General features: G+C 47.8%; 1 protein-coding gene across 2 annotated transcripts in view; it reads left to right on the top strand.

The window, feature by feature from the left end:
* Positions 1-23,784, top strand: part of LOC146198201 (uncharacterized) — a 289,671-nt gene that overhangs the window by 173,795 nt on the left and 92,092 nt on the right. Inside the window, exon 2 of one of the 2 annotated variants that reach the window (XM_084593600.1) lies at positions 12,126-12,180. The exons of the other annotated variant lie outside the window; for it this stretch is intronic. Within the exon in view, the coding sequence (XP_084449726.1) occupies positions 12,141-12,180 (40 nt within the window). The 5' untranslated portion in view covers positions 12,126-12,140. The remainder of the gene's footprint in view (positions 1-12,125; positions 12,181-23,784) is intronic. 2 annotated transcript variants of the gene reach the window in all.

Raw genomic sequence — 23,784 nt, 5'->3', positions numbered from 1 at the left:
TCATGAGCACCGACGAAAGAGAACCACTTGGTGGATCCCTGGTGTATTCCACATTGCGTGCACCAACGCTGAGCGCTGAAGCGTGCTACAGAGGCTCGTTATTGGCAATGTTAATAGATTGTTCTGTTCACTACCCGCATCGAGGGCACTTGTCGCCAGTGACACGACCGGGTGTAGTGCGCGTTGATGCAATGTTCATTTTCCCATTCCCGTGCGCGCCTTCGTACGGGCGCTCGGTCAGTGGACTCCGTTGGTCTGCCGAGAAATAGCGCCCTGTTGGCCTTCTCGTAGATGGCGTATACGCGTCCTGGATAGGCGGCGGCAGCGGCAGCAAGCAGTGCGTAGCCGGTGCACGCAAGTAAATGAGGCAGAGCGCTGCCCCCGTTGGCGACGTCCGTCATTTGTCATAACCTTGTGATGCATGGCCGGTCCTAATGGAGCCGGGCGCGCTTCGCCGTCCAGTGTAGGCAGTGCGCGGGCGCAAACAGGAGGCGGCCGGATTTCGCATTTCCACTCTCCTCCGCATCACGTCCGTGGCGTCTCCGCTGCTTCTGCCTCGTGCATTTTTGCGCACCCAAATCCCGGCTTGCTGCGCGTGGATGGTGTTTACGCTGCGCCAGCCCTGGATGCGCGGGCCGCTTCCCTCGGGTCCGCATCCCCCGAGGCGGTGCGCGGGAGCGCCGCCCTGATCCGCGTTATCAACGCTCACTTGGCGCGTTTCTTCGTCGATGGAATAAGGTCGTTAGGGTTAGGGGGATTTCATATAGACCCAGACGTGTCTCTTGTCTGCATTGTCTATGCGATTTAGGAATGCGCCTTTTGTTCTCTGAATGGCGTCGTCTCTACATGACGCGCTGGCAACACTCCTCCCTGTACCTCCGACTGTTTTCAAGCTGTTGTGTGTGTCTGAAAAAACAAAAACAAAAAAAAAACTCAATTTTTTAAATATTTTATTTGCTCGTGGATGTACTCGTGGTACGTAAAGTCAGTAGGTAATGGCTGTGCTGCACTCATGGCAAACGCCATTTAATGCATGCACCATGCGAGCACGCATATGGTAACATATGCTGCATGTGTTATGTTGTTTGCGGGGTGCTCATGGTGAATGCTTTCCCGGAGGCACAGTGCCGCTTCATTTGTCAGTATACGCGTCAACTGCTGAAAATTGTGAACATAGGGGACGTTTAATTTTTCCCGGCCGATGTAGAGTAGCATGCTCCCTGCAAACTTACATTTGTCATGCACGGATTTTCTATGACGCGTATAGTTTTCAACGCAGGAATGCGTTTAATCGCTGCAGTTTCACCTCTCTTCGTCCGCATGTTTTTGATCGTCCGTTCATAACACGAGAAAAGGAATAACGTTGAAAAGCTTGTTAACCCTTGATCGTTTTTGATGCGCCACCCCAGGGTCAGAGGTTCGCTTCCTCTAACAGGCATCCGATATTTTTTTCTTTAGCGTAATTAATTTCCTTTGCGTAATTGCGGTGTATGATGTTCTTAGCCACGTCTGGCCTCATAATGATAAGTTCTATATATTTTTATCACTCCTATTTAAGCAACTCGATCTGACAGGATTTTCCAGTTACGATGACGGAGGTTTTCCCGCCTGGCGGGATGTTTAACGCTGACCCGTTAGAAGTGCGTCAACGCTGTCTAGAATCTTGCGTTCTAGTGACCAAAGCTCCGTACCTTCCTCGTGCCAGCGGCTCCCTGCGTGTACTACACAGGCGGCCGTGTGATTCAGCTCTCGGAAGCATCTCGCTGTTTCTTGCTGTCCAGCAGAAAGAATTTTTCCCCGCTTCGCCGTATGTTGCCCGGCTGACGCTTGCCCGTCGCTGTGCATTGCTGCGTGTGTACGCGCGCGCGTGAACAGAAGCGCGTGTCCATGCGGACGAGTTTTCTAGTAAACAACGCCAGTGCACAGCGTCATACGCGGCCGCCCGCACGGTGCCTCTCGAACGGAATAGATTCGGAGCGCGCCGCGTGCAGCTGTCGGTAGCTCGAACCACTTGTCTTGCGCATGTGCGCGTCGGGCTGCGTCCCAGCCGTTGGCTGTCCGCACTTTCGGGCGGAAACGTCGCGGCAAGAACGTTAAGGCGCGCTCCACCGCGTCGTTCTTTTTGGACTAGCCCGCTGGTGAGAAAAATGCGAGAGCCCCGTGTCTTTAGCGCGGAACGGAGGTAGCGAGTCCAACAGAAAAAAAAAAAAAAAAAAAAAAAAAAAAAAAAAAAAAAAAAAAAAAAATAATAATAATAATAATAATAAATGCGATTCGCTCTCGGCGTATCGGTCTGTCGTGGGATGGGTTTCGTGGAGGCGAAACTGCACATTCATATTCACTGTTCCTTTACGCGCTCCATAAACATGAATCCTTCAATTTTGCGTTCTTGTAAACTGTAAAGGTTTGTGTGCCCGCATATAGAGCAGAGTTAAAAGTACCCGAGAAAAGCGTTGAATGCTATAATTAGGAGTAAAACAGCTTTTTTTTTTATTTATTTACTGAAAGAAGAAAACCGCCAGGATTTCCAAACGCAGCTTTTGGCACTGTATCACCTCTCTACAGGGCCCATTTGGTCTAAAAGAGCTGTTTCGGAGTGTGCGTATGCAATGACTTTGTCGTCTACTCCAAATTTCCCCACAGTCTGCGTCATCTCAAAGAAACAGGCAGCAGTTCGCTAGTGCGCGCACGGAGCTGCGCAACAGGCTTGTGTGAGAGCGGGTGTGGTTACTTGGAGCCTCAAAGCGCAAAAAGGGGCACGAGGAGGCATTTGTGTCGGGGTTAGTAAGGCGACGAAAGAGGCTAATTGGTAATTAATTAATTATTTACTTATTTATTACATACTGCCTCTTCTCAGTCAGAGCAGGAGGGGATACAGTGTTCTCGAAACAGTGCTGAGTTGCATTTTATACAACGGCTGGGAAGCAAAGCATGCGATTGACAACCAGCCGCTGGAGATGTAGCCAAGTAAAACCAATTGCGGGATTATTTGGTGCATTTCACAGAAAAGGAAAGATGCCACAGCGCGAACAAATACGAACTCACAAATAGACTCAGACAGGACAGCGCCTGTCCTGTCTGTCGATTTGCGAGTTCGAATTTGTTGGCGCTGTGGAATCTTTCCTTTCCTGTAAACCGCTGGAGAATGCACGCTAAGAAAGAAAAGTTTGTATCGCTCATCAACGTTACTTCTCCTGATGCTTGCACTTTGTTTTATATTTTGTGTAGTGTTTCTCTGAGGTTACGTAGTAGTGTATCTGTTATGTTGATTTGTATATCGCCAGACCAAATGGTTCCTGCGAACTGGTAAAAGCAGTACTAACCGGAGCTGGTATGCTGCATCAACCGTTTCTTTGTTGTTCATGTAAATAAAAAAAATATAAAAATCCAAACAAAACAGAATAAAGTATTGTTACAAAAAAAAAAAATACTTGCTGCATCATAGATAAGGTGTCACGGCCGTTATAAAAGATTGAACGGATGGCATACTAGCAACTTCGTTCGGTAAGGCGTTCCACTCGGCGATTGTTCTAGCTGAAGAATGAAATGTCGTAGGCATTAGTTTTACCTGCGCTATCACAAGTGTCGTGCTGTGCTTGCCCTTGGTTTTCCTGTATTCGTTGAAATGCATATAAGTCCGAAAATTGATTTTGACCTGGTTGTTGACAACGTTGTATGTACATCATTTGTAGGCGGTGTAGTTTACGGCGCATTTCTAGCGTTGGGAGTCCATTTCGTTTTCTAAGGTCGGTTGCTTGAACTCGTTGTGTGGAAACAAAGACAAAACGAGACAGCGATTTCACGTAGAGCCAGCGTGCAGTCATAAGCGAGAGAGGAGGACAGTAGAACTCAGGAGGAGAAGAGGTAATGAGCTTGCCGCGACGCGTCGGCAGTGGATTAGGTCGCGCAGAGCCGGGAACAGCGTTCCTGACGAGCCGGCAGCGATGACGACAAAGATGATGACGATGCTGATTAATGAAATAATGATGACTGATGAGTCATAGTTTAAAGGACGCAAGGGGCGCGTCTTCGCTAATATTTCACTCTCTGCCTCTGGTTAAAATGTTTCAGGTCTGATTGGCGACTTCAAATTACATATTTAAATGTTCTTATTACTGAACCTAATGGAAATACCTGGCGGCTGAAATGGCCGAGCACCGAGTCTTTTTCATTTTTTTTTTTTTGTGTGTGATTTGTGCTTTCCTGTTTGAGTTCTATTTTTCTTTCATTCGGTTCTAATCTTACCATCATAAAGTAACTTGCTTCTATGCGAAGAGCAATGTGTGCCAGGTGTCTTCCTTTGTGCGCCGGAAGTTACTGCGGCTGTCATTCCGCGTGCAGTCAGTGAGGTCGACACTCTCTTCCGGACGTACAAGTGGGGGCTCGGAAGGCTTCTCCCGCTGTTCACTCGACGACTTCTTCCCTTTCCTTGCAACTCTTTAGTTTCTTCTCTTGCTTCATCCTCAACAAAACGATTCTCAAGTATATCCTGTGTCGGCGCTACTTTTCTTTTATTTGCATGCTTTTGTTTTGTTTCCATCGCGATGGCTCTGCACACATGTCCTGGGGCGTTCTCATAGCTTCCTGCTCGAGGAGGCAAAATGGCACCGAACGAGAAATGATTTTGACGATAAAAACAGATCGCAAGGTTCGTTTGTGTACTTCGTTCGTCCTCGTCTTTTTTTGCGCTGTTTACCCTCAAAGGTTAAAAGGCAGCGCGGGAAGCACGCCGCTTAAAACTTCAAGAAGCGAAAGAAAATGCTCGGGTAGTGAAGACAGTCGGAGAGGATGAATGCTGATAGCAGCGGCTCGCGAGAGGTTCGCAGGCTTGCGGCGAGGACAACTGCGGAGCTTCCTTCCGGTCGACCTTTCCATTCCGGCTGTTTCTGTTCTTTCTCTGTTTTCGTGCCCAGTTTTGGAGAACTTCCGACTTTCGGTACGGACTCGCACCGAATCTGCCGAAAAGCTCGGTGCGCCAATTGTTATCACGGTGGTCCGGTTGGTGCCGCACGCTTTCCTCTCTACCGGTACGAGTGCAACCGGTTGGCAGCCGGTCACGAGTGTTTTATTTTTTTTTTTAATTTTTTACATTTCCTTTAAAGGGTCTCTTAGTCCGCTGGTGCTCAAGTGAAGGGGGCGTTATGCGATCTGCGAATTCTTTACTTTTGAGTTACCTTGTAATCTCGGTATATTTTATCCCGTAGTTGGCACAATTCATGCCGAAGACTATATTTGGCTTTAGGCTGAAATTGTCCATCACAAGACGTACTTCTCCTTTTCAAAGGGGTCTTCGTCCCGCCGCGGTAGTGCAGTAGTTAGTCCGTTCGACTGTTTTGCCCAAGGATACGGGACCGAATCCCGGCCGCGGCGGCCTCTTTTGGGTGGAGGCGGAATGCTAGGCGCGCGTCTGCTGCGCGATGCCAGTGCATGTTAAAAAGCCCCAGGTGTTTGAAATTTTCAGAGCCCTGTACTACGTCGTCTTTCATATCTTGAGTCACTGACGTTACTTCATAAGCTAAACCAAAGAAGTCTTCAGCAATATCACCAAATACGGAGAACTCAGTGTAGTGCACTGGACCTCAAGACGGCCTTTGGCAACTTAAGCTTCGAGGCGGTGTTTTCAGGCTTGAGCCGACTGAAAAGTGGAAGGTGAATATGTTACGGAATGAAAGGCTTTCCTGACGGACAAAACAGCAACAGTTGCAGGCCTGAGGACGGAACGAATGAAGGTGCCCAACAAGGGGACACAATTAGGGTTTTGCCATCTCCGCGCCTTTGTTTAACATTGTTATGAAGGGCTTACCTCAGAAGACGGACAGCGTAGATGGAATCAAATGCGGTATGTGTGCTAACGATTTTACGCTACCGAATGATCGCTTGGAAGGAAGAAACAATTATTGCAAAAAGCAGCGAACTGCGCAAACCAGTGCGCCAAGGAATGTGGATTATCCTGCACTAGAAAAATTGGAAGTAGTACACAGGCTAATTAGCTGCACGACAAGACTTTAAGTGTGATAGAGGCAGCTGGAAGTAAAACGGAGAGGTGAACAACCGTAAAGCACTATAGAATGCAGATTCAGTCGAATGGGAGAGCTGACTATATGATTAGACTTTCATTCTATTTGACGGCACAGATAGTGAAATGATCATTGAATAGCAACCAGAGGAGAGGGATGAGAGAAGAAGACGTGCATGGTAGTTCGTACCCTGCTCGTCATCAGGACTACACACAGCCTACCCTAGCGTCAGCTCACGCCATTACTGAGGTATGCGTGCGTGCGGACTGCTGCCGCAGTTCCGGGACCAGGTCGCGGAATTGGGACTGAGTCGAAGACTAAACTGGGCTCTGAAAAATGTCAAGGGGAGAAGCGACGCGTCGGCGCCGGTATTAATATATGCCGCTAGAAAGAATTCGACTTCTCTCAACACCGTGCCGCTCTCGTCAGGCATCCTAGACGATTTGCTTTGCATCCTCGTGCATTATTGCAGCCACAGCTCGAGTTTCACCGATGCCTACATCAACAAACGCCGCAGACGCACTCTCTCTCCTCTTTTGGCTTTGAACCTCCGTGCTTCTAATCCTGCAAGACGGTGTCTAGTAAGGCCAGACCTATCGCTCGTCCTTTGTTCTTCTTTTTAAAGGCGTGGGTTTCGCGGGCCCCCATTTAAGAAACAGTGCTCCAGCAGTCTCCGAAGGCAAGAGGTCCGACAATATCGTTCACAGTCATCTCATTAGCGTCAGAAACTGTACCAGCGGCCGCTTTGCTGATCGACAGGGACCACAGTTTACCGCGGAGGTACCCCTGCAACAAGATTGCGATAAGGCCTGACTTCTGAACAAATGGAGTTTGTTCTGTGTCTCTTACTCGTAACTATAATTGTCTCTTCTTGCGAGCGCAGCCATGACTTGCGCTTAGTGGCTTAACTATGCAAAATACATTACTCTGTGCTTTTTCTGTCATTATATGTACTTCCCTTTCTCTGTCATATCACTTCCTTTTTTTCCTTTTAGCTGCTTTGTATAACAGGTTTCTCAATGTTTATTTTTCGATCCTTGATTAGAGACGCCCAGACCAAAGGATGGGCTGCTCAAAGCCCAAGTCGGAGGCTGTAGTCATGCGCTTTTTCTGGCCGTAGTGCATCCAGAGCATTTGCTGAGCGGAACAACTAGAGTCCGCAGGCTTCCTTGGACATTGGGAAGCGCATTAGCGAGCATGCGTCTATATACTGGCAAACTCGCGAGAGATTAGTAGCCGATGTGCGTTGTTTGAGAATCAGAATCAGAATTTATTCAACGCAATGAGTGAATACAAAGATTTCGGTAAATACAGGAGGAGGTCCCAAAGCCAATGGCTGCACAGGGGACCTCCTATTACAAGCATGCAAAACAAAAATGATTAAGTACAAACATCAGCGGGTGAAAGCTGTAACTGTTATGTAATATAAATGTAGAGCACATAGAAATACAGTATGACGTAGATATAAACAGAACATAAATTGGGAACATGTTATATAAATGTAAAACAGAGGAAAACAATTGAATGTGGGATAAGTATTTCTTATCAATGAAAAAAAAAAAAAAAAAAATATATATATATATATATATATATATATATATATATATATATATATATATATATATATATATATATTGCCACGTGCCTAGCGCCGCGCGACAGCCGTGTGTGGTGCCGACGACGACGAAGCGGTGGTTGGCACGAGCGGCGCGCTGGTGCTATACTCTGTGACTCTGTGTTCGGAACTACAAGCCGACCTTATTCTCGGGTCCTCGGATACGTGTACCTTCACGGCTCCCTCTGACTTCTGTCGTGACACTGGTGGAGGGTGTTAATATATATATATATATATATATATATAATATATATATATATATATATATTTAGCGCGATAGCAGAAAAGTACGAAAACTACGCTTAAAAACATGAATGTTAGACGATTACTTTATTCTGAATGGTAATTATTATGAACGGTTTCTTTACTGGCTGACACACTCGGCTAAAGGTTCTTCTGGTAGAGGACACTCAGCCGCCTCGCGGTTTCGCAAAGCATTTCGCCAAGCGCTGCGTGGGAAAACTCTGCAGGAACCTAGATGTGCCCGGGAGAGGGAGAACTCTGCCGGGACAAGCTTTCAGTAGCTTTGTAGGCAGCCAGTGCGGGAGAATCCTGACTGCGATCGCGCTGGTGTACCGCTGAACTGGGCCGCGGAATTAAAGCGGCTCGCGCCGTCCCTTTATGCAATAAGAGAAGCACCGCAGCGGTGAAGATGCACAGAAATGTAAACACCCAGGAGATGACAAAAGAACACACACGAGCTGGAGATGCCAGTACCCGTGCATACAATAGAAACTCAGCCACGCAACGGTGGATGATCACGAGGCCCGAAAGCTCTGGTCGCTATTCAAGCGTGCCCCTCGCTGACAATGCAATTGCCCCCCCCCCCCCCCCCCCCCCCCCGCTTCTCTCTCTCTCTGCCTATTATTCGGTAGGTGATGGCGCTCGTAATACCTTCCCATTGTGGCTGTTCATTTGGCTCCGTCGCGGCACTCTTTCGCGGGGCCCTTTGTTCGTATACCGGCTTTGGGCCCAAGAGTAACAAGATGGAGGGGTATACTGCACTCCTGCTCCCTCGTTTCCTTCCTTCGCTGCAGGCTCTGACTCATGAAGGAGATTCCGCGTGTTAGCCCTGCGCTCTTTTCTAGTGTGCTAAGAAATGCTTATATCAGCCAAGCACAGCATTGGAATTGTGTGTGCCGTCGCTCTGACTTGCTAAATCTGTTCCGTGACGTCATTAATGTCAGTTATGTCATTAGCCGTTACCATAGCAACCTACACATGGTGGTTGCTGGTGCAACATCACGTGCATGCACCTGGCAAGTGGTAGTTGATAGATGACAATGCCGGACACTGAGTAGTCAGCGGGGGATCGCATGACGTCACTGCACCAGATGGCATGATTGGTTAGATGAGCTTCCAGCTCTGGCACTTAATTCTATATGGAAGATGCCTGTCTGGATGGCGCAGTGCTTAGGGCGCTCGACTTCTGTGACCAAGGATGCGGGATCGAATCCCGGCCTTGGCGGCCGTTGTTTTGTGGAGGCGCAAAGCAAGGCGCTCGTGTGCTGCGCCTTGTCAGTGCACGTTAAACATCCCCAGGTGGAACTACTCCGAAGCTCTCCACTACGGCGTCTCTCATAGCTTAAGTCGGTTTTGGACGTTAAACCCCATAAACCAAATAAAAAAAGAACATATGGAAGGGTGGGAAGAAAATTCAACAGCGTCGAACATCATGTGCTATCGCTGTGATCGGCTAAGCTGTTTCATGACGTCACAACTACGTGGCCTCGCGTGATAAATTCAAACTAAGGCCACTATAGCTTCGCCTTTGTCTGGCCATTCATTATCTGACCTTGACGTTACCTTTGACTTCACCTTTGATCTACCTTAACCATAAGCTAGACAAGTACCTCTCGGCACGCTGCCATTGGCATGGCCGAATTAAGCACCTCCCATCTTTTAACGAAGACATACACCGGTTTAAGAATTTAGGCGCAGGAACTGGGAGCGTTTTGTGACGCTGTCTTCGAGGGTCTGACTTAATGCCTGCTAGCACTGTACTATGATAGATGCATTGTCTATCTTGCGTTTGGCGCATGATGGCCTTAGCTGCCTATGTGTCATAACACTCAACACAACGCAACAACGCATTGTCTCATGACTGTGGCTTAATGATCGCAACCATGAAACTGCAACCTCTTGTTAGTAGCTTCTTAGCGACGTCAATCGTCTGTGCGGCATGAATACGCCCTCGCTTCAGCGTTCGCGCCGGGGTGTAGCCGGCAACATCCCTCGCTGCTCCCTAACGCGTTTCCTCTCTGCTCGTTAATATTGCCGTACAATAATACAACATTTTGGGCGAGTTGGTTACATACATTCATTATTACAGCGCAAAGACGGACGGAACAAGAGGAGGACACAACAGCGCTGTTGTGTCCTCTTCTTGTTCCGTCCGTCTTTGCGCTGTAATAATGAATGCCGTACAATGTGTGCGGCTGATCTCGGCGCTTCCAGTCTTGCGCCGTTTCCAACGCGCTGCAAGGTTTTTACGCGGCCAATCTTATTCGCTTCCCTGTTTTCTTGTCTCGGGTCTTATCGATTGCCGTCCAACCGCGTATACCGCCCTGATACAAGGCCTATCGTGCAAGCAATGTGATGGCTTTGACCGGGGCCTTTCCTCTTCGTCCTGCCCTTAAATTAACGCCGCTTGTCCGCCGCTTAATACGCGCAGGCACAGTTCCTGCCGGCGGCAAGGACGCGCCATTGGAAATAATTCGGGCCCCCTGTGTGAATAGCCTGTCCGGCTGCAGCCCGGTCGTCAGCGTGCGTAATGGCAGGCCGTGGTGCGCCGGATTCGAGGCTGCTCTTTTATTTCTGGCCCGGCAGTGCGGAGGAAGCGGCCTTAATCAAGGGAGTCCTGCCCCCGGGTTTTAATTAATTGACGGCTGCGAGCTAGAGGAACGAAATTGTAGGAGAAAGAGCCCCGCCGCACCTCTACGTGCGCCGGAGGCCTGCAGCTGTGGCTGTGTTTCGTTGGATTCCGATTCCTCTGCCGCGGGTCCTGTCGTTTTTGTGCGCGCCGCCAAACGTGTGCGCGTGTCTTCGCGGCGCCATTCCTTCGCTGACAACTTTCGTCGGTTTGTCGCCTCCTCCGAACGCTCTCGCTCTCGTTACCGCTGAGTTCATTCCCTCGCGCAGATTCTGGGGGAAAGGTCAGAGGCGAACATCAGCTACACTTGGTGTGCGACCCCGGCAGGCCTACTCTTATGACACGGCCAGCGAGCGCGAGATGCGCGCTGGAGTCGGATGCGAACACGAGTTGAATCTGTTCGGCACCTCAGAATGCCGGGTTTTGTTTTTGCGTTCAGGGTCAGCGCGAAAGAGCGCTCGAGTGTTCGAACGACTGCTTTCCGAGGCGTCCAAAAATTATACGGGCGTCGTGTTGCTGCTTTGCGGAAATTTGTCTCGGTTCACCGCGTGTAGGCGGAATTTTATACTTCTCACTCGTGAACACTTTGGGCATCAGCTTTCCCTCCGGACGTTGAATGTCGCCATTCTCTGCCCTCCCCCTCCAGCGCATCATTTCGCAGTCCTGGTCAGTTCTCTCCCAGTTCTTGTAGTATCGGAAGAGGGCATGTATGAATAGAGAGCCATTAATGTGACATCCAAGCGAAACCAAACCAACTACATAATGAAATAATACGGCGTAGTGTCGAAGAGGCATTTACGAGAAAAAAAAAAATAGAAACTTTGAATTGGGTGTACCGACCTGGCAAACAGTAAGGGCCGGCCCCCAAGGTTTTTACTGAACTCATTGAAAAAATAAATAAATAAAAGAGCCATGAAAGAAGGCTGCGGGCAGCAGCGCGAGGCTTTCACGTTAGTTTTATTTGTTATATAAGAACGTTGTGGTGTGTATCGCATTTGATTCCACAGAATTTGGTCATTTTGTTTTCAAATGTTCATATATCAAGGGTTCCGATATTGTCACTTCCTCAGTGGTGTAAATACATGCTCTGGGTTATGTTGTAAGAATTGCATGTTTTTATTTATTTCTCGGAGTTTTGAAACCGGTATCTCCTTGCTCAATAATATAGTACATATACATATGTGGCAGTTACCTGCCGACGTTGGTTTGAACTTTCTTGGTCTCTGATAGCTACGGATTAATCTAGGGGATGTATTCCTATCCTAAGCGATTGCTTGAAGCGAGTGATCGCATTTACGTCTTCGTTAAGCAGTGTTATGCATAAGAAGGTTTGAACCTGCTTTGCCATTATCGTTGCTTCTGCGATTCCTAAGGGTTTCAACTAATCGTATGAGGTAAACGAACTACTGCACTTGGGCAGTGATTCTTTTATATTCGGAGCAGCATCATTCAAATAATTTTTCTTCCATAAGCAAATGCTGGCGTAAGTTTAACCTTACGGAGGCAACCCTTCCTGCGCATTCAACGAGGTCATTGCGCGATGAGATGCAATAAGCATGGTGAGCGATGTATGAGATGTGTGCGAACGTTATCAGAACTATGTTTGTGAATTTGTATGCAGGAAAACCGCAACAGGATGTTTGCGAAGCATTACTGTAATGACGCGGACCATACCGGTAAGTACTGCGCTCCAACAGGCAAATCTGAGTTGCGAGTCCGAATATAACAGGTGCATTGGAGATACGTCGATAATACCATTTTCAGTTCTTCCTTCCTTCACTGAACGCCGCGGACGTTCTTTTCCTTTCGAGATTTATGAAAAAGGTGTGCCGGGCTCCCAATATTCTAGATAATGTAAACTCTCGGAAACTGGCGGAGAACAGGGACTCCCTCAACCACTAATGACAGCGGCCATCTCTGGCGCGCAAGTTACGTCGTCGCGGGTGCAGAACAAGAGCCCCGCGAAACGATGCGGCACGCGACGCAGCCCTTATCCGTTCGTGCATGAAGAATGAGCGCTGGAAGTGGTTTTATTACGGCCCCCGCTTTGTCTTTTTTACGGCTCCCAGCCTCCGCGCTCCGTCAGCGCTCATTCCGGGAGCGCCGAATTGCTTTCGGCTGCAGTCCCTTGGTTTCAGCTGCGCGGTTCAGGGGCCACGGCGGCTATGTATTTATGCATGCAATTCAGCTGCGCCTTCGTGGGCACACATCGGGGGAGACCTGGGTGGCCCGAGCTTTTGGAGCAAATTATCCCTTCTCCTACTTGGCTGAAAACTTTGCGGCGGCGGCCCGTGATCCGCGCGAAACTGCGCACACTCTGTTGCTGCCCGATTTCGCCTCAGCTTCTTTCTGTTCATTTGCAAGCAACCGTTGCGTGGCGCTTGCGCTGCATAAAAGTAGCGGGTTCAAGATAGAAAAAAAAAAATGTTTGCAGGAACAAACTTTCTGCTGCGGCGAACACAAATGTAGTTATCCAGCTAATGAACTAAAATTCACTAATTAACTTTTTAATTATAGCAGTCTCAGTGGGGAGTTCGAAGCGATGTCCGGTGATGACGGTCTGCACAACTTCGAGATCCCCGTGCCCTTGCGTCACAGTGCATTGATTCGTGACCGGGTTGTGTAGAATATGGCATAAAGCACGTGCGCGGCTACGAGGAGCCGTGTTCAAGCTAATTGTGATTGACCCTGTGCATTCTTTTGAATCGCAGATTGTTGCATGGGAAAGGCCAGTCATTGCCAACTGCGCGAGCTTTATCCTTAAGAAGACGGAGCGAAATGAAGTGCATAGTACGTCACAGTTAAGCAGGCAATTCGAATTTGGCGCCGTTGCTAGTGCACACGTCATCACTGGACCTCGCTTTGTGCGCGTCTCTCGCACTCATTTTCGGTTTCATGCAGAAAAAAGCGTCGGACTTCCTCGCGCTGCAGGGCTTTAGAAGCCGAATTTTTTTTCGTTCCAAAAACTCTGATAAGGGACCGTATTGTTCACGGCTTCGAACTAACATTCGGACTAACAACTCAACTGCGGTAATAAAACGTTAATTATCGTTTTTTAGTTGATTAGCTCGCTAATCAGAGAAGTTTGCAACATAATGGTCCTGCCGCGGCAGAAAGTTTTGTGCGTGCATTTTGTTTTTTGAAAGTGTTCGCTGAAACACCCAGTATATAGCATATTACACAAATGAAACAAGTCAACGAGGCAGAGGAGATCTTAGAAATTTTTTCTTTAATGCGTGTCGTTGACGTGAATTAGCTCTGTAACATTTACTGGATGAAAAATAATTTAATAGCAAGTAGAACAAAGCGCCTGTAATGGAGTCCGGACCCACGACTTCAGGTTATCGCGTCCGGGTGCTCTGCAACGACTACCGTTCAGTTGTATACTTTTTTGAGTATTTATGTTGTTTGTGACCTAACCTTTAGAGTGTTCACCAGTGCCATCCTCATCCATAGCAGCGAACGTAGGACATCCGGTATTACGACTAGTCCCACGTAGAACGTGATCGAGAGAGAGAGAGAGACCGCGGGAAATTCATGTTTTTTGGTTGGTTGGTTAGTTTGTGGGGTTTAACGTCCCAAAGCAACTCAGGCCTATGTGAGAGACGCCGTAGTGGAGGACTCCGGAAATTTCGACCACCTGGGGTTCTTTAACGTGCACTGACATCGCACAGCACACGGGCGCCTTGCTTGTCGCCTCCATCGAAAACCGGCCGCCGAGGCCGGGATTCGATCCTGCGTCCTTAGGAACAGTAGGTGAGCGCCGTAACCACGGCGCCACCCTGGGGTATTTATGTTGCTTGGACGCGATATTCGGAGGTCGTGGCTTCGGATGCCACCAGCGGCTTGTTTTTTTCTTCCACATTGTATTTATTTACCTTTAGTAAATATTGCAGCTCAAGTTCACGTCAGCGGCAAAGATTGAAGAAAAAAATTCCCTATTCTTTGCCTTGTTGACTGTTGGCAGTCTTTCATTTGTGCATGGGGAAAATATGGAAAATATGAGGAGCCCGTTAAGACGGGCCCCTCATTTTGTCTATATTTGTCCGCTTGAATAGGTTGGAAGTAACGGTTTTGGCAGTCTTGAAGCCATATGCAGCGTTAGAGGGTTCTCACGCAGCTCCCGCTCTCCCTCTCGATTAGCTGTCTTCGTACAACACTCGCGGCGTATTACTTATTTGCGCATGATTGTGAGAAAAGTCAATGTAATGAGGCTGTGCACCTAGATTTTCCGACCGCATAGCCGGCCTACTGGAGGTTAACTCACTACTGAAAAAGAAGCGCAAAGCGATTCGCAGATTCGGCACACTTGCTTCGAGTTGCGCGGTGAGTCGAGCAGTTTCTGCGCCATAGGTACTACGTGTATGCATTGATCATCAGGTTGCTCGATAATCTAGCTGATCCATGCGTCTACGCGGCGAGCCGAGCGCGTCCGCGTACTGCTGCGGCGTCGGTCGGCCGACCGCACAGCACTCGCGGAATCTCACCCCTCCACACCCGGACCGCAACCGCAGCAGCCGCGGCCTGTGACTGCTCGTTAGCTGCCGGTAGTCGTTTCGCAGCGGCTGCGGTAGTCGACCACGCGGGTGCCCGTTAAATTGGATCCGCATTCGACCCTCCGGTGGTCGCGGCCTGTGCCTTTTCGATTATAGGCGGTGGCGGTTCAGCCGTTTCCCGTGAGCGCCAGGCAGAATTGAGGCGCTACCCCGCCATTGCTGCGTGCGTAATGAGGGGTGCTCCTGAGCGCAGTTAGCCGCTCGCTCTGGCAGTCTCGCAAAGGACGCAGACTGACCGTGAGATCTGTGCTGAAGGATGGCGGCCGCACGAGATATCTCCCGTCGTCCAAGCCACACCGTTCTACGGTATCCTCGCCTTCTCTCGCCACTGGCCAAGATGTGGAGGCTACACATAAAGGTAGCGGACTGTGTGGAGCTCTCCGCGGCACGCAGTCAATTCCCGAAACACTGTCCAAGGACTGCACCATCCGGCAGGCCGTCTGCCTCATTGCAAACTACGGCACGTTGACAGGACGAAGGCGACAAAATGTCTCAAAGACAGTGACAGATGGAAAGCTTCGTCTTGAGGGGTTAGGGGTGCTTGTGAGAACGCGACCTTACGTCTTTTCGATTTGCCTGATCTTTTTGATCGATTTCTCCTATAGGTCGGACTAAGTGCGCCGGCATATACTGTAGCATTCACTACACATTGCATGTTCTTCGCAGAGCGTGGTGGAGCAACGTTTCGTGCTGTGCCTGCGCCGAGTGGCCTTTTCCGTGCACTTTTACAGCGACAGCTGTTAAGGGCATGTTTCACGGTTCTACAGCTTCTGCGTAACACAGCATGCAGTGACGTCATGAATGACGTCCCTTCAACGCGCCATGCTGAATGGTTCGAACACCGGGACGTCACTCGCGCCCTGATATGAATTAATAAACAAGAAAACAACATTAATGCGAAAGCCTTTATTGCTTCATCGTTTTCGTTAGCAAAAGTGCCATGCTTTTGCGGCGGCTCTGATTGGTCGAGACGGAATGACGTCATTGAGGTTTCGACCAATCACAGAGCACCACCATAGTATGCGCGAATGCGTGCCTTATATTGCCAATGACAATCAATGATCAATCAATAAATAATGACTAATTAATCAATTACTAATTATTGGTAACTAATAATTACTGTTTAGTTACGGTTGAATAATTAATCGCTTACTAATTAATGCCGCGCACCCGGTAAAATCAACCACACAACAGTAAACGTAGAACTGCGAAAATAAAGGAGCGGGATCTCGTCGTCTCTGCCGAGCAGATTCACTGAATAAATGTACACGCATGAAAGAGTAGTCGCTCGCTTTACTCGTAGCAACATTCATCGCGACATGCGTAATAGTCGCGTAGCAGAATGCAAAACTCGGGCTTTCGCCTTTCATCACTTTAGTCGCCAAAGTGTCCTCGAATTTATACGTTCTGTATGGTAAACAGCTGTGGATGAATCTCCAGTTAGAGTGATTTCTTCGTCTAATTGTTTTACTGGCCCCTGCGCCCTTTTCTTCCGTCCCCATTTCGAAAATGCCTGGCGGGGACAAAGCAGGAGATGCTCACCTAAGCACCGTCGGCCATCGTCGCTCTACTATGCGCGCGCGCCCCTGTGCGAAATCTGGGCAGCCGACAGCGTGCTCTGACCGTGCTCCAAGTTCGCGTGCGTAGCCCTCATAAATACGCCGGGCGGATACACGGAGCGGACGCTGCGAATATCGGCTACTTATGTCCCGGCCTCGTCGTCTACCGTTCCCTCTTCTCGCGGGGCTGTTGCAGGTTACGTACTTGGTAGCCTCACCGTTCAATAGCTTTGCCCTTTCGATCGCCATGCCACCGCCCAAGATAGCGAGACATTTTTAATGCGATAGCATTGGAAGTCTTTTCGGGGTTAGAAAATACGACGCCGTTCATTCACTCGTTAGCGAAGTGGCGGGGAGCAGAAGCGCGCTTTAAGGAGCTCAGCGTTCGACGGCGAATGCTATTCTGCGTGTGCTCTCTTTCGTCATGCTAGCGCATTTTCTTTTTTTATCAGTGTTACGCTCTGTATATGCATTATGGCTGGACGAAACGTTTCTTAATGGCCGCTCCTGTGGCGCCATGAGAACGTCGTTGCGGACGCATTATGTTTTCATTTTTACCGTTGCGAACGTAGGTTGGGAAAAACGCTTACACGTGCCTACATAAAAAAAATGGTGTGTGTGAGAGCGTTCTTTTCACCGCTGACGCATGGCTGACGAATTGCGCATAGGGTTGCCTGGTCGAGCGGCCATGGGAAAATTTCGTTTCTTGAGCCGATTTTATGAAATTTTATAAAAACATCTACACTACCCTAAAAAGCGAAAAATAATTGAATACAAATAAAAACATGCATATATTTAGTCCGATACTTCTCAATTAACTCTAACATATTTTGCGCAATTCATAATCAAAGTTGTCCAAAATGGCGGTGCCGCGAACTGTTACAGTAATGGTCAAGTTACCCAGAGAGCAGTTGTGAAAATAAGAAATGGGCATTCCCCTAACCGCAGTACCATCGCTCAGATGGAGAGCCTGCTTGGCCTAGCTGACCGCAGGCTGTTTTCACCGATGCTCCCTTTCGCCTGAGCATCATCAAATGCTCCCCTCGTTACGCGAGAAACAACGCGAGCGCCACTTTCTCCCGCGTCTTGCACGATGTGCGGCGCGGCCGACGGGGAGGAGACCGCTCCGCTCGGACTTCAAAACGTGCTCCCGCGCGGTCGATTGCTGAGGCCCACGACGCTTGGGAGGCTTCGCAGATTGTGGGGTGCTTCATCAAGAGCGCTCCGAAATCGACGGACAGCGACCATAAGCGCCGGCGCGCAGTTATGCGCGCTATAAGGACTACCGTATATCAAATTATGTCCTCATCGCCCCCTCTGTGTCCCCGCCCCACCCTCGTCCGTTGCTTCTTCTCCCATCGCCCACACAGGCGGTCAAGCCAAACAGCTCTCCGTGCCTATCTTTTTCGCATTAAGCGGAGGCAATCATCGTTTCGCCAGCGTTCGTGTTCACGCTAAGCGGTTTTAATCGACGCTTTAGTCGATTTTAATTAAGGCACCCGCGCGTTTTTTCCATTCTTTCCCGTAGCATTTCTGTCCCCCTCGCTTCCCTCCTTCCTCTCCCATAATTTCTTTTTTAACCCTCCCATCCCTATGATAATCGGACGACGAATGGGTGCCGACCTGCGGAGTGCTGGCCACTTGCTCAACCCAGCACTCGATTCCCACGTTGACCTGTTGTTGCTTCCCTCGTGATACATTTACATTGGCGTGTTTGGAAGCGGCTGTTGGGCTGTAGTTGGGTTTTCCTTCTTGCATTCACCGACGGCCCAGAAGTAACTGAACACTCAGAGAAATTGATACTACGCTAGTTTTATCAGTCCTTCATTACCATGGTGCATAATATGCATGGATGAGAATTAGCTGTCGTGGTTTGCTTCATTTACCGTGACGTGTCAGCGAACAGGCCCAAAAACTCTGAAAATGGAGTGTACAAAAATTTACACACACACACACACACACACACACACACACACACACACACACACACACACACACACACACACACACACACACACACACACACACACACACACACACACACACACACACACACACACACACACACACACACACACACACACATACATACATACATACATACATACATACATACATACATACATACATACATACATACATACATACATACATACATACATACATACATATATATATATCTCAAGGAAAGAAGCCAACAGTCGGCGAGGCCAGGGAAAGCGTTGGGGATGGTACTTTATGTCTTTTTTTTTAATGTTTTCTTGGATAATCACAGAGATTAGTAATGTAATCTGTTTAGGGGAAAGATAATTAAACACAAAGTAGAAGAAAAAACAACGTGCCGATGGTGGGAACCGAACCCACGACCTCTGAATAACGCGTCCGGTGCTCTACCAACTGAGCTACATCGGCCGCTGTCCCCCCTGCTACTTTCTTGGGTATTTATGTTGTCTGTTTACGAACCTTGAGAGTGTTCACCAGCGCCACCCTCAGCCAAGGCGGCGGACGTGGAACGTCCTTTGTTACCGCCAGCGTCACGTAGAACGTGATGAAGAGCGAGGGCGGAAGCTGTGCTAGAACCCTCTTACGCTACCTATGGTTTCAAGACTATATATATATATATATATATATATATATATATATATATATATATATATATATATATATATATATATATATATATATATTGTTTCAGCAACAGAATTCTCTCAGCCGAAAACTCTTAATTACTTAACTAGTTACCATGAGCTCAACAATGCGTATTTTAATCAACCAAAATGAGTAATTAGTACCAGAGTGTAGTTCGACGCTCTGGACTAGATGATTCCGTATCACTTCTTGAAAAATAAGAAAAATGCATTTCCTAGAACCCAGCAGCGCGAGGAATTCCTGTGCCTTTTTCAGCACAAAGCCCAAGCGCATTAAACGCTGAGGAATCTGTATTGCAAACTCCACGTCCATTGATGGCACTTTGCATTGACTATGGCGCCTTATGCAAATTGCACGCTCCATTGTGCCACGTCATGGGGTGCATACACATTTGTTTCGCCTCTTGATGCAAAGAAAAGGATAGCCATTGCCAACTGCATGTTCATTATTTATTTATATTTACGGAAAAAAACAACAACAAAGATTGCACGAGACTGCTCAGTAGAGCAGCAGGCATTTCGTATTAGGCGCCGTATAATCTCCGCCGCACGTAACCAGCTGATGTGCCGTTTGTGTGGAGCTTTCTGCTTGTTTATTGCGGTCAGTTTCTCTCTTGCGCATAAAAAAAGCAAAAAATAAAAAAAAAACAAAATGGCCAGATTTATTTGCGCTGCAGGCATTAGGGATTTAGAAAATGAGCCTTTGTTCGATTCCGATACTATAGGTACTGTGGTATTGTCTTGTCAACGGCTTGTATCTCCCCATTGGTACAGTAACTACCCAACCGGGTTAGTTTCAAAGTTATTGTTTCAGTTCATTATCGATGTTATTCGAATATATATTATCGTAAACTAATTCCACAACAGCTGAGAGTTCGTGCTTGAAATTAGTTTATCTCTCCAACTTCTTCATTTAAGCAATTTTCGAAAGTGTTTTCTTAAACGCACGGTGTTCTCTGTTGACTTACGTAAGCTGGTCGTTTCACCTGTGGCTGTTTTTTAATTTTTTTTCCCCGCTTCTTATCCACGTTTCCTCGCGAACTCATCATTAGTGGTGCTGAATATATTTCGACGTACACGCCCAACAGTGATGCGTTGCATTAACATGCGGAGATCTTGCGCACCATCTGCAAATTGCGCAATGTTTGTAATGTCTTACGAACAATTGATAACTTTTACCATATTACATTTGCTTTCATTTTTGAATACTTTTTATTAGGCGCTATGTTCTCGCTAATTCATTTTTTAGAAATCGTTTACTCGTGATACTGTGATTACTATTAACCGCTGGCACTGTTTTTCATCAGTATTGTCTTTTTCTTGTTTTCTTTAAAAAAAAAAATCAAATCGTTATCCAGTCATGTAACCTCCAGAGCATGGAGCCGAAAACTGGTGTGGCGCAGAATTTCAACACGGCAACGGTCGAGCTGCACTGCGGGCCACTATGTCCGCCCGGGCTTCGCATTTCGCACTGCAGCCACGACGCAGCAACGGGATATCGTGTTTAATGGGCTTGGGGCTTTATTTTCCTAGAGCGTGAAGAGCAGCGAAACGCGTCGCTTTGCGTAACTCGATGCGGTGCAAAGGTCTTCGTAAGTGTAAACAGTGCACATCCCTCTTGCGCGTAAATCGCGATACTTTTCAGTGCCACCACTGATATGTTCAGCAGGAAACAGAGGGGGGAAATGGTAAAGAAAACTAAAAGAAAAGAAAAGCATCTAACTGCATATGAGCAACTTGCAAGAATTGTAGCTTATTGTGACATTTGATGTATAGTTGAGGGTAAAAAGCGACGGTTTATCTTTACTAAGCATCGATATACACGCAGAATGAATGATTAGCACTCGTCTAGCTTCGCTTTATCACGTTTAGGGAAATTTCCTTGGTTTAACGTCTTATACTTTTCCTCTCACAGCGTGAAGTGAAATAAAGACGCCGACATCCAAGGCGAAACGTGTATGACACAGTGACAAGATGGCATAGTGGCCATTTCGCTGGCCGGTTTCTTCGCGTGTGGAGCTGCCAGTGCTCCATTTTATATCACTTGTCCCAACTTCATAAAAGAAAAAAAAAATGTAGCAGATTTCTAGCAATTCTTGAATGAAATAAAGTAATTGGATTACCGGCAAAGGTGCGCTTTACATAAAGTAAAACAAGCCTTTGCAAATTTTGAATTCAGAAAATTACTGAGAAATTACATTCTGAAGATAAAGCAATTTATTAAAGTGGTTGACTTGTCGTAACGCGTCGCGTTAATGTCCGCTTCGAAGGCGCTAAACAACTGCTCACTCGGTGAGCAGCATTAGGCTTACATCATTGATTGGCGCTAAAATGGAGACGAGCAAGCTGTTCATATAGTTGCAGGAGCACTTTCGTTTCCTTCCACTTCCCTGGCGCACCTAGCTTTGCAGGGTTGCGGTTTTTTTTTTTTTTTTAACTGTTCTGCTCTGGTTACAGTAATCACTGAATGAAGCCGAATGGTGAATCTAGTGCAATGCAGGCAAGTCGCGTATAGAGCAATAAAAGCATTGGCCGTCGGTGCTTCCCGTCTCCTGTACACCATGCACTGCGTGTCACTTTGTTTCGGCCCACACTTTCCATTCCGTGCGTATACCTTGCAGCCGTGCAGGTCCGTTCTTCTAATCCGCCCAGCAAGCAGGGCAATATCTCGGCGGAGTGAATTTCTCCGAGATGAAACTGAGTCTTTTCGGTTTGTCTCGCTCCCCCGCAGTTGCTCGCTGAAGTGAGCCATCGGTCTTTCCTCTGTTGGGTGACGCCTGGCGCCCACCCTTGTTTTGCTCGCTCCAGTTTTGTTCCCGCTGCTCCGACTGGTTGTAAATCATGCTCCCCTCTTACACTGTCTCCAGTTTATCAAGGCCTCGATCGAGCAGCTGGAAGGACCACATCCACGAGTGTTCACTCTTCGAGAAAACCGAACATATCTCACAGGATGGTCATCGGAAATTGTTTTTCATTTTTTTTTTTTGTTATTGTTCGGCTCTCGCGTCGACAGTTCTAGCTAGCGAATGTGCTGTTAGTGATGGGGTTGTTGCATAACTTTGCGCAACAGTTGCGACATACCACTGCGCTGCTTATGTTCTTCGTTTTTGACAGTCAGTAGCGTGTTCGTTTACTTTTCGAAGTATATTTTCTTTCACTGATGTGTCACTCTCACTCTCAAACTTTTTCCCGGCCTTTAGTTTGCGGTTTAAATGCGCTTTCTGCTATCTGATGACGGTGTAATGATCCTGATACTTTTGTGCCGCGCTCCGCTTAGCGTGCTGGTTTTCTTTCTTTTTACCGGTTGTGCATTTTTTTTTTTTTTTTTTTTGGCCGACGCCTTCCTGCTGTGTACCGTTCTTCTGTGCATCTCACTGTACGGGTTGACAATCGTTTCTCCCAGTGGTTGGTACGATACTGCTTGCATCGGATGATAACTTTATGCCTTTCGTACGACATCACAGTTCGTAATTTGGCCTAAATTTAATCCTCACTTGACGTGTTTAAACGTCGCACGCACGCATGCACGCACGCACGCACGCACGCACGCGCACACACACACGCACGCACGCACTCCGCCGGGGTGGCGCAGTGGTTACGGCGCTCGACTACAGTTCCCAAGGACGCGGGATCGAATCCCGGACTCGACGGCCGTTTTTCGATGGAGGCGAAAAGCAAGGCGCCCGTGTGCTGTGCGATGTCGGTGCACGTTAAAGAACCTCAGGTGGTCGAAATTTGCGGAGTTCTGTACTACGCGGCGTCTCTCATAGCCTGAGTCGCTTTGGGACGTTAAACCCCACAAACCAACCAAACGCACGCACGCATGCGTTAAATATGCCATCCGAGATGCCAGCGGCCGCTGGGAGCGCAAAAAGTGTATATATATATATATATATATATATATATATATATATATATATATATATATATATATATATATATATATATATATATATATATATATATATATATATATATAGGCTAGAGCTCAGGCGTGACCATGCAGTCTCATGGAAATCCGTGCTTGCCGAGAAAAACGGTGCATAATTTCTTTGCGGCGTAAAGCCCGGCTAGACGCCATGGGCACGGTGTAGCCATGGGGATGGCTGCATAACTTCGTACGCGCAAGTTCGGGCTGATGTAGTGGTGCTCTGATGGAGAAAGAGAATTGGTGTTTTATTGTAATTGCTGCTAACGAAAAATCGGTCTTCCATACGTGCGGGCCTGTTACCTCCGACTTTGATTTAACTCAGTGGTTTTCTACTTAGTCATGCTGTTATCAATATCTGTTCGTTTTCAAGAAAACGAGATTTTAGGGGTCCAACTTGGTTCAAGAGGTCACATCGGTCGCAACGATGATCTAGCTGTCAACTCGAAAGCTTGCCTTTCGGACCATTGCTTGGGCGACGGGAAGAGTAAATTTCATTGGCCTGGGCGGCGTTGTTTACGCGGCCAATTTTTCGTCAGAAATAGCTGTGTGTCGACGGCGTTGAGCACAGTAGTGTTGCTTTGCGTTC

Source organism: Amblyomma maculatum, chromosome 2, assembly GCF_055883805.1.
Source record: "Amblyomma maculatum isolate TAMU_Amacu chromosome 2, ASM5588380v1, whole genome shotgun sequence".
Lineage (NCBI taxonomy): Eukaryota > Metazoa > Arthropoda > Arachnida > Ixodida > Ixodidae > Amblyomma > Amblyomma maculatum.
The sequence above is the reverse complement of the archived record's forward strand: the minus strand, read 5'-3'. Positions and strand labels throughout refer to the sequence as shown.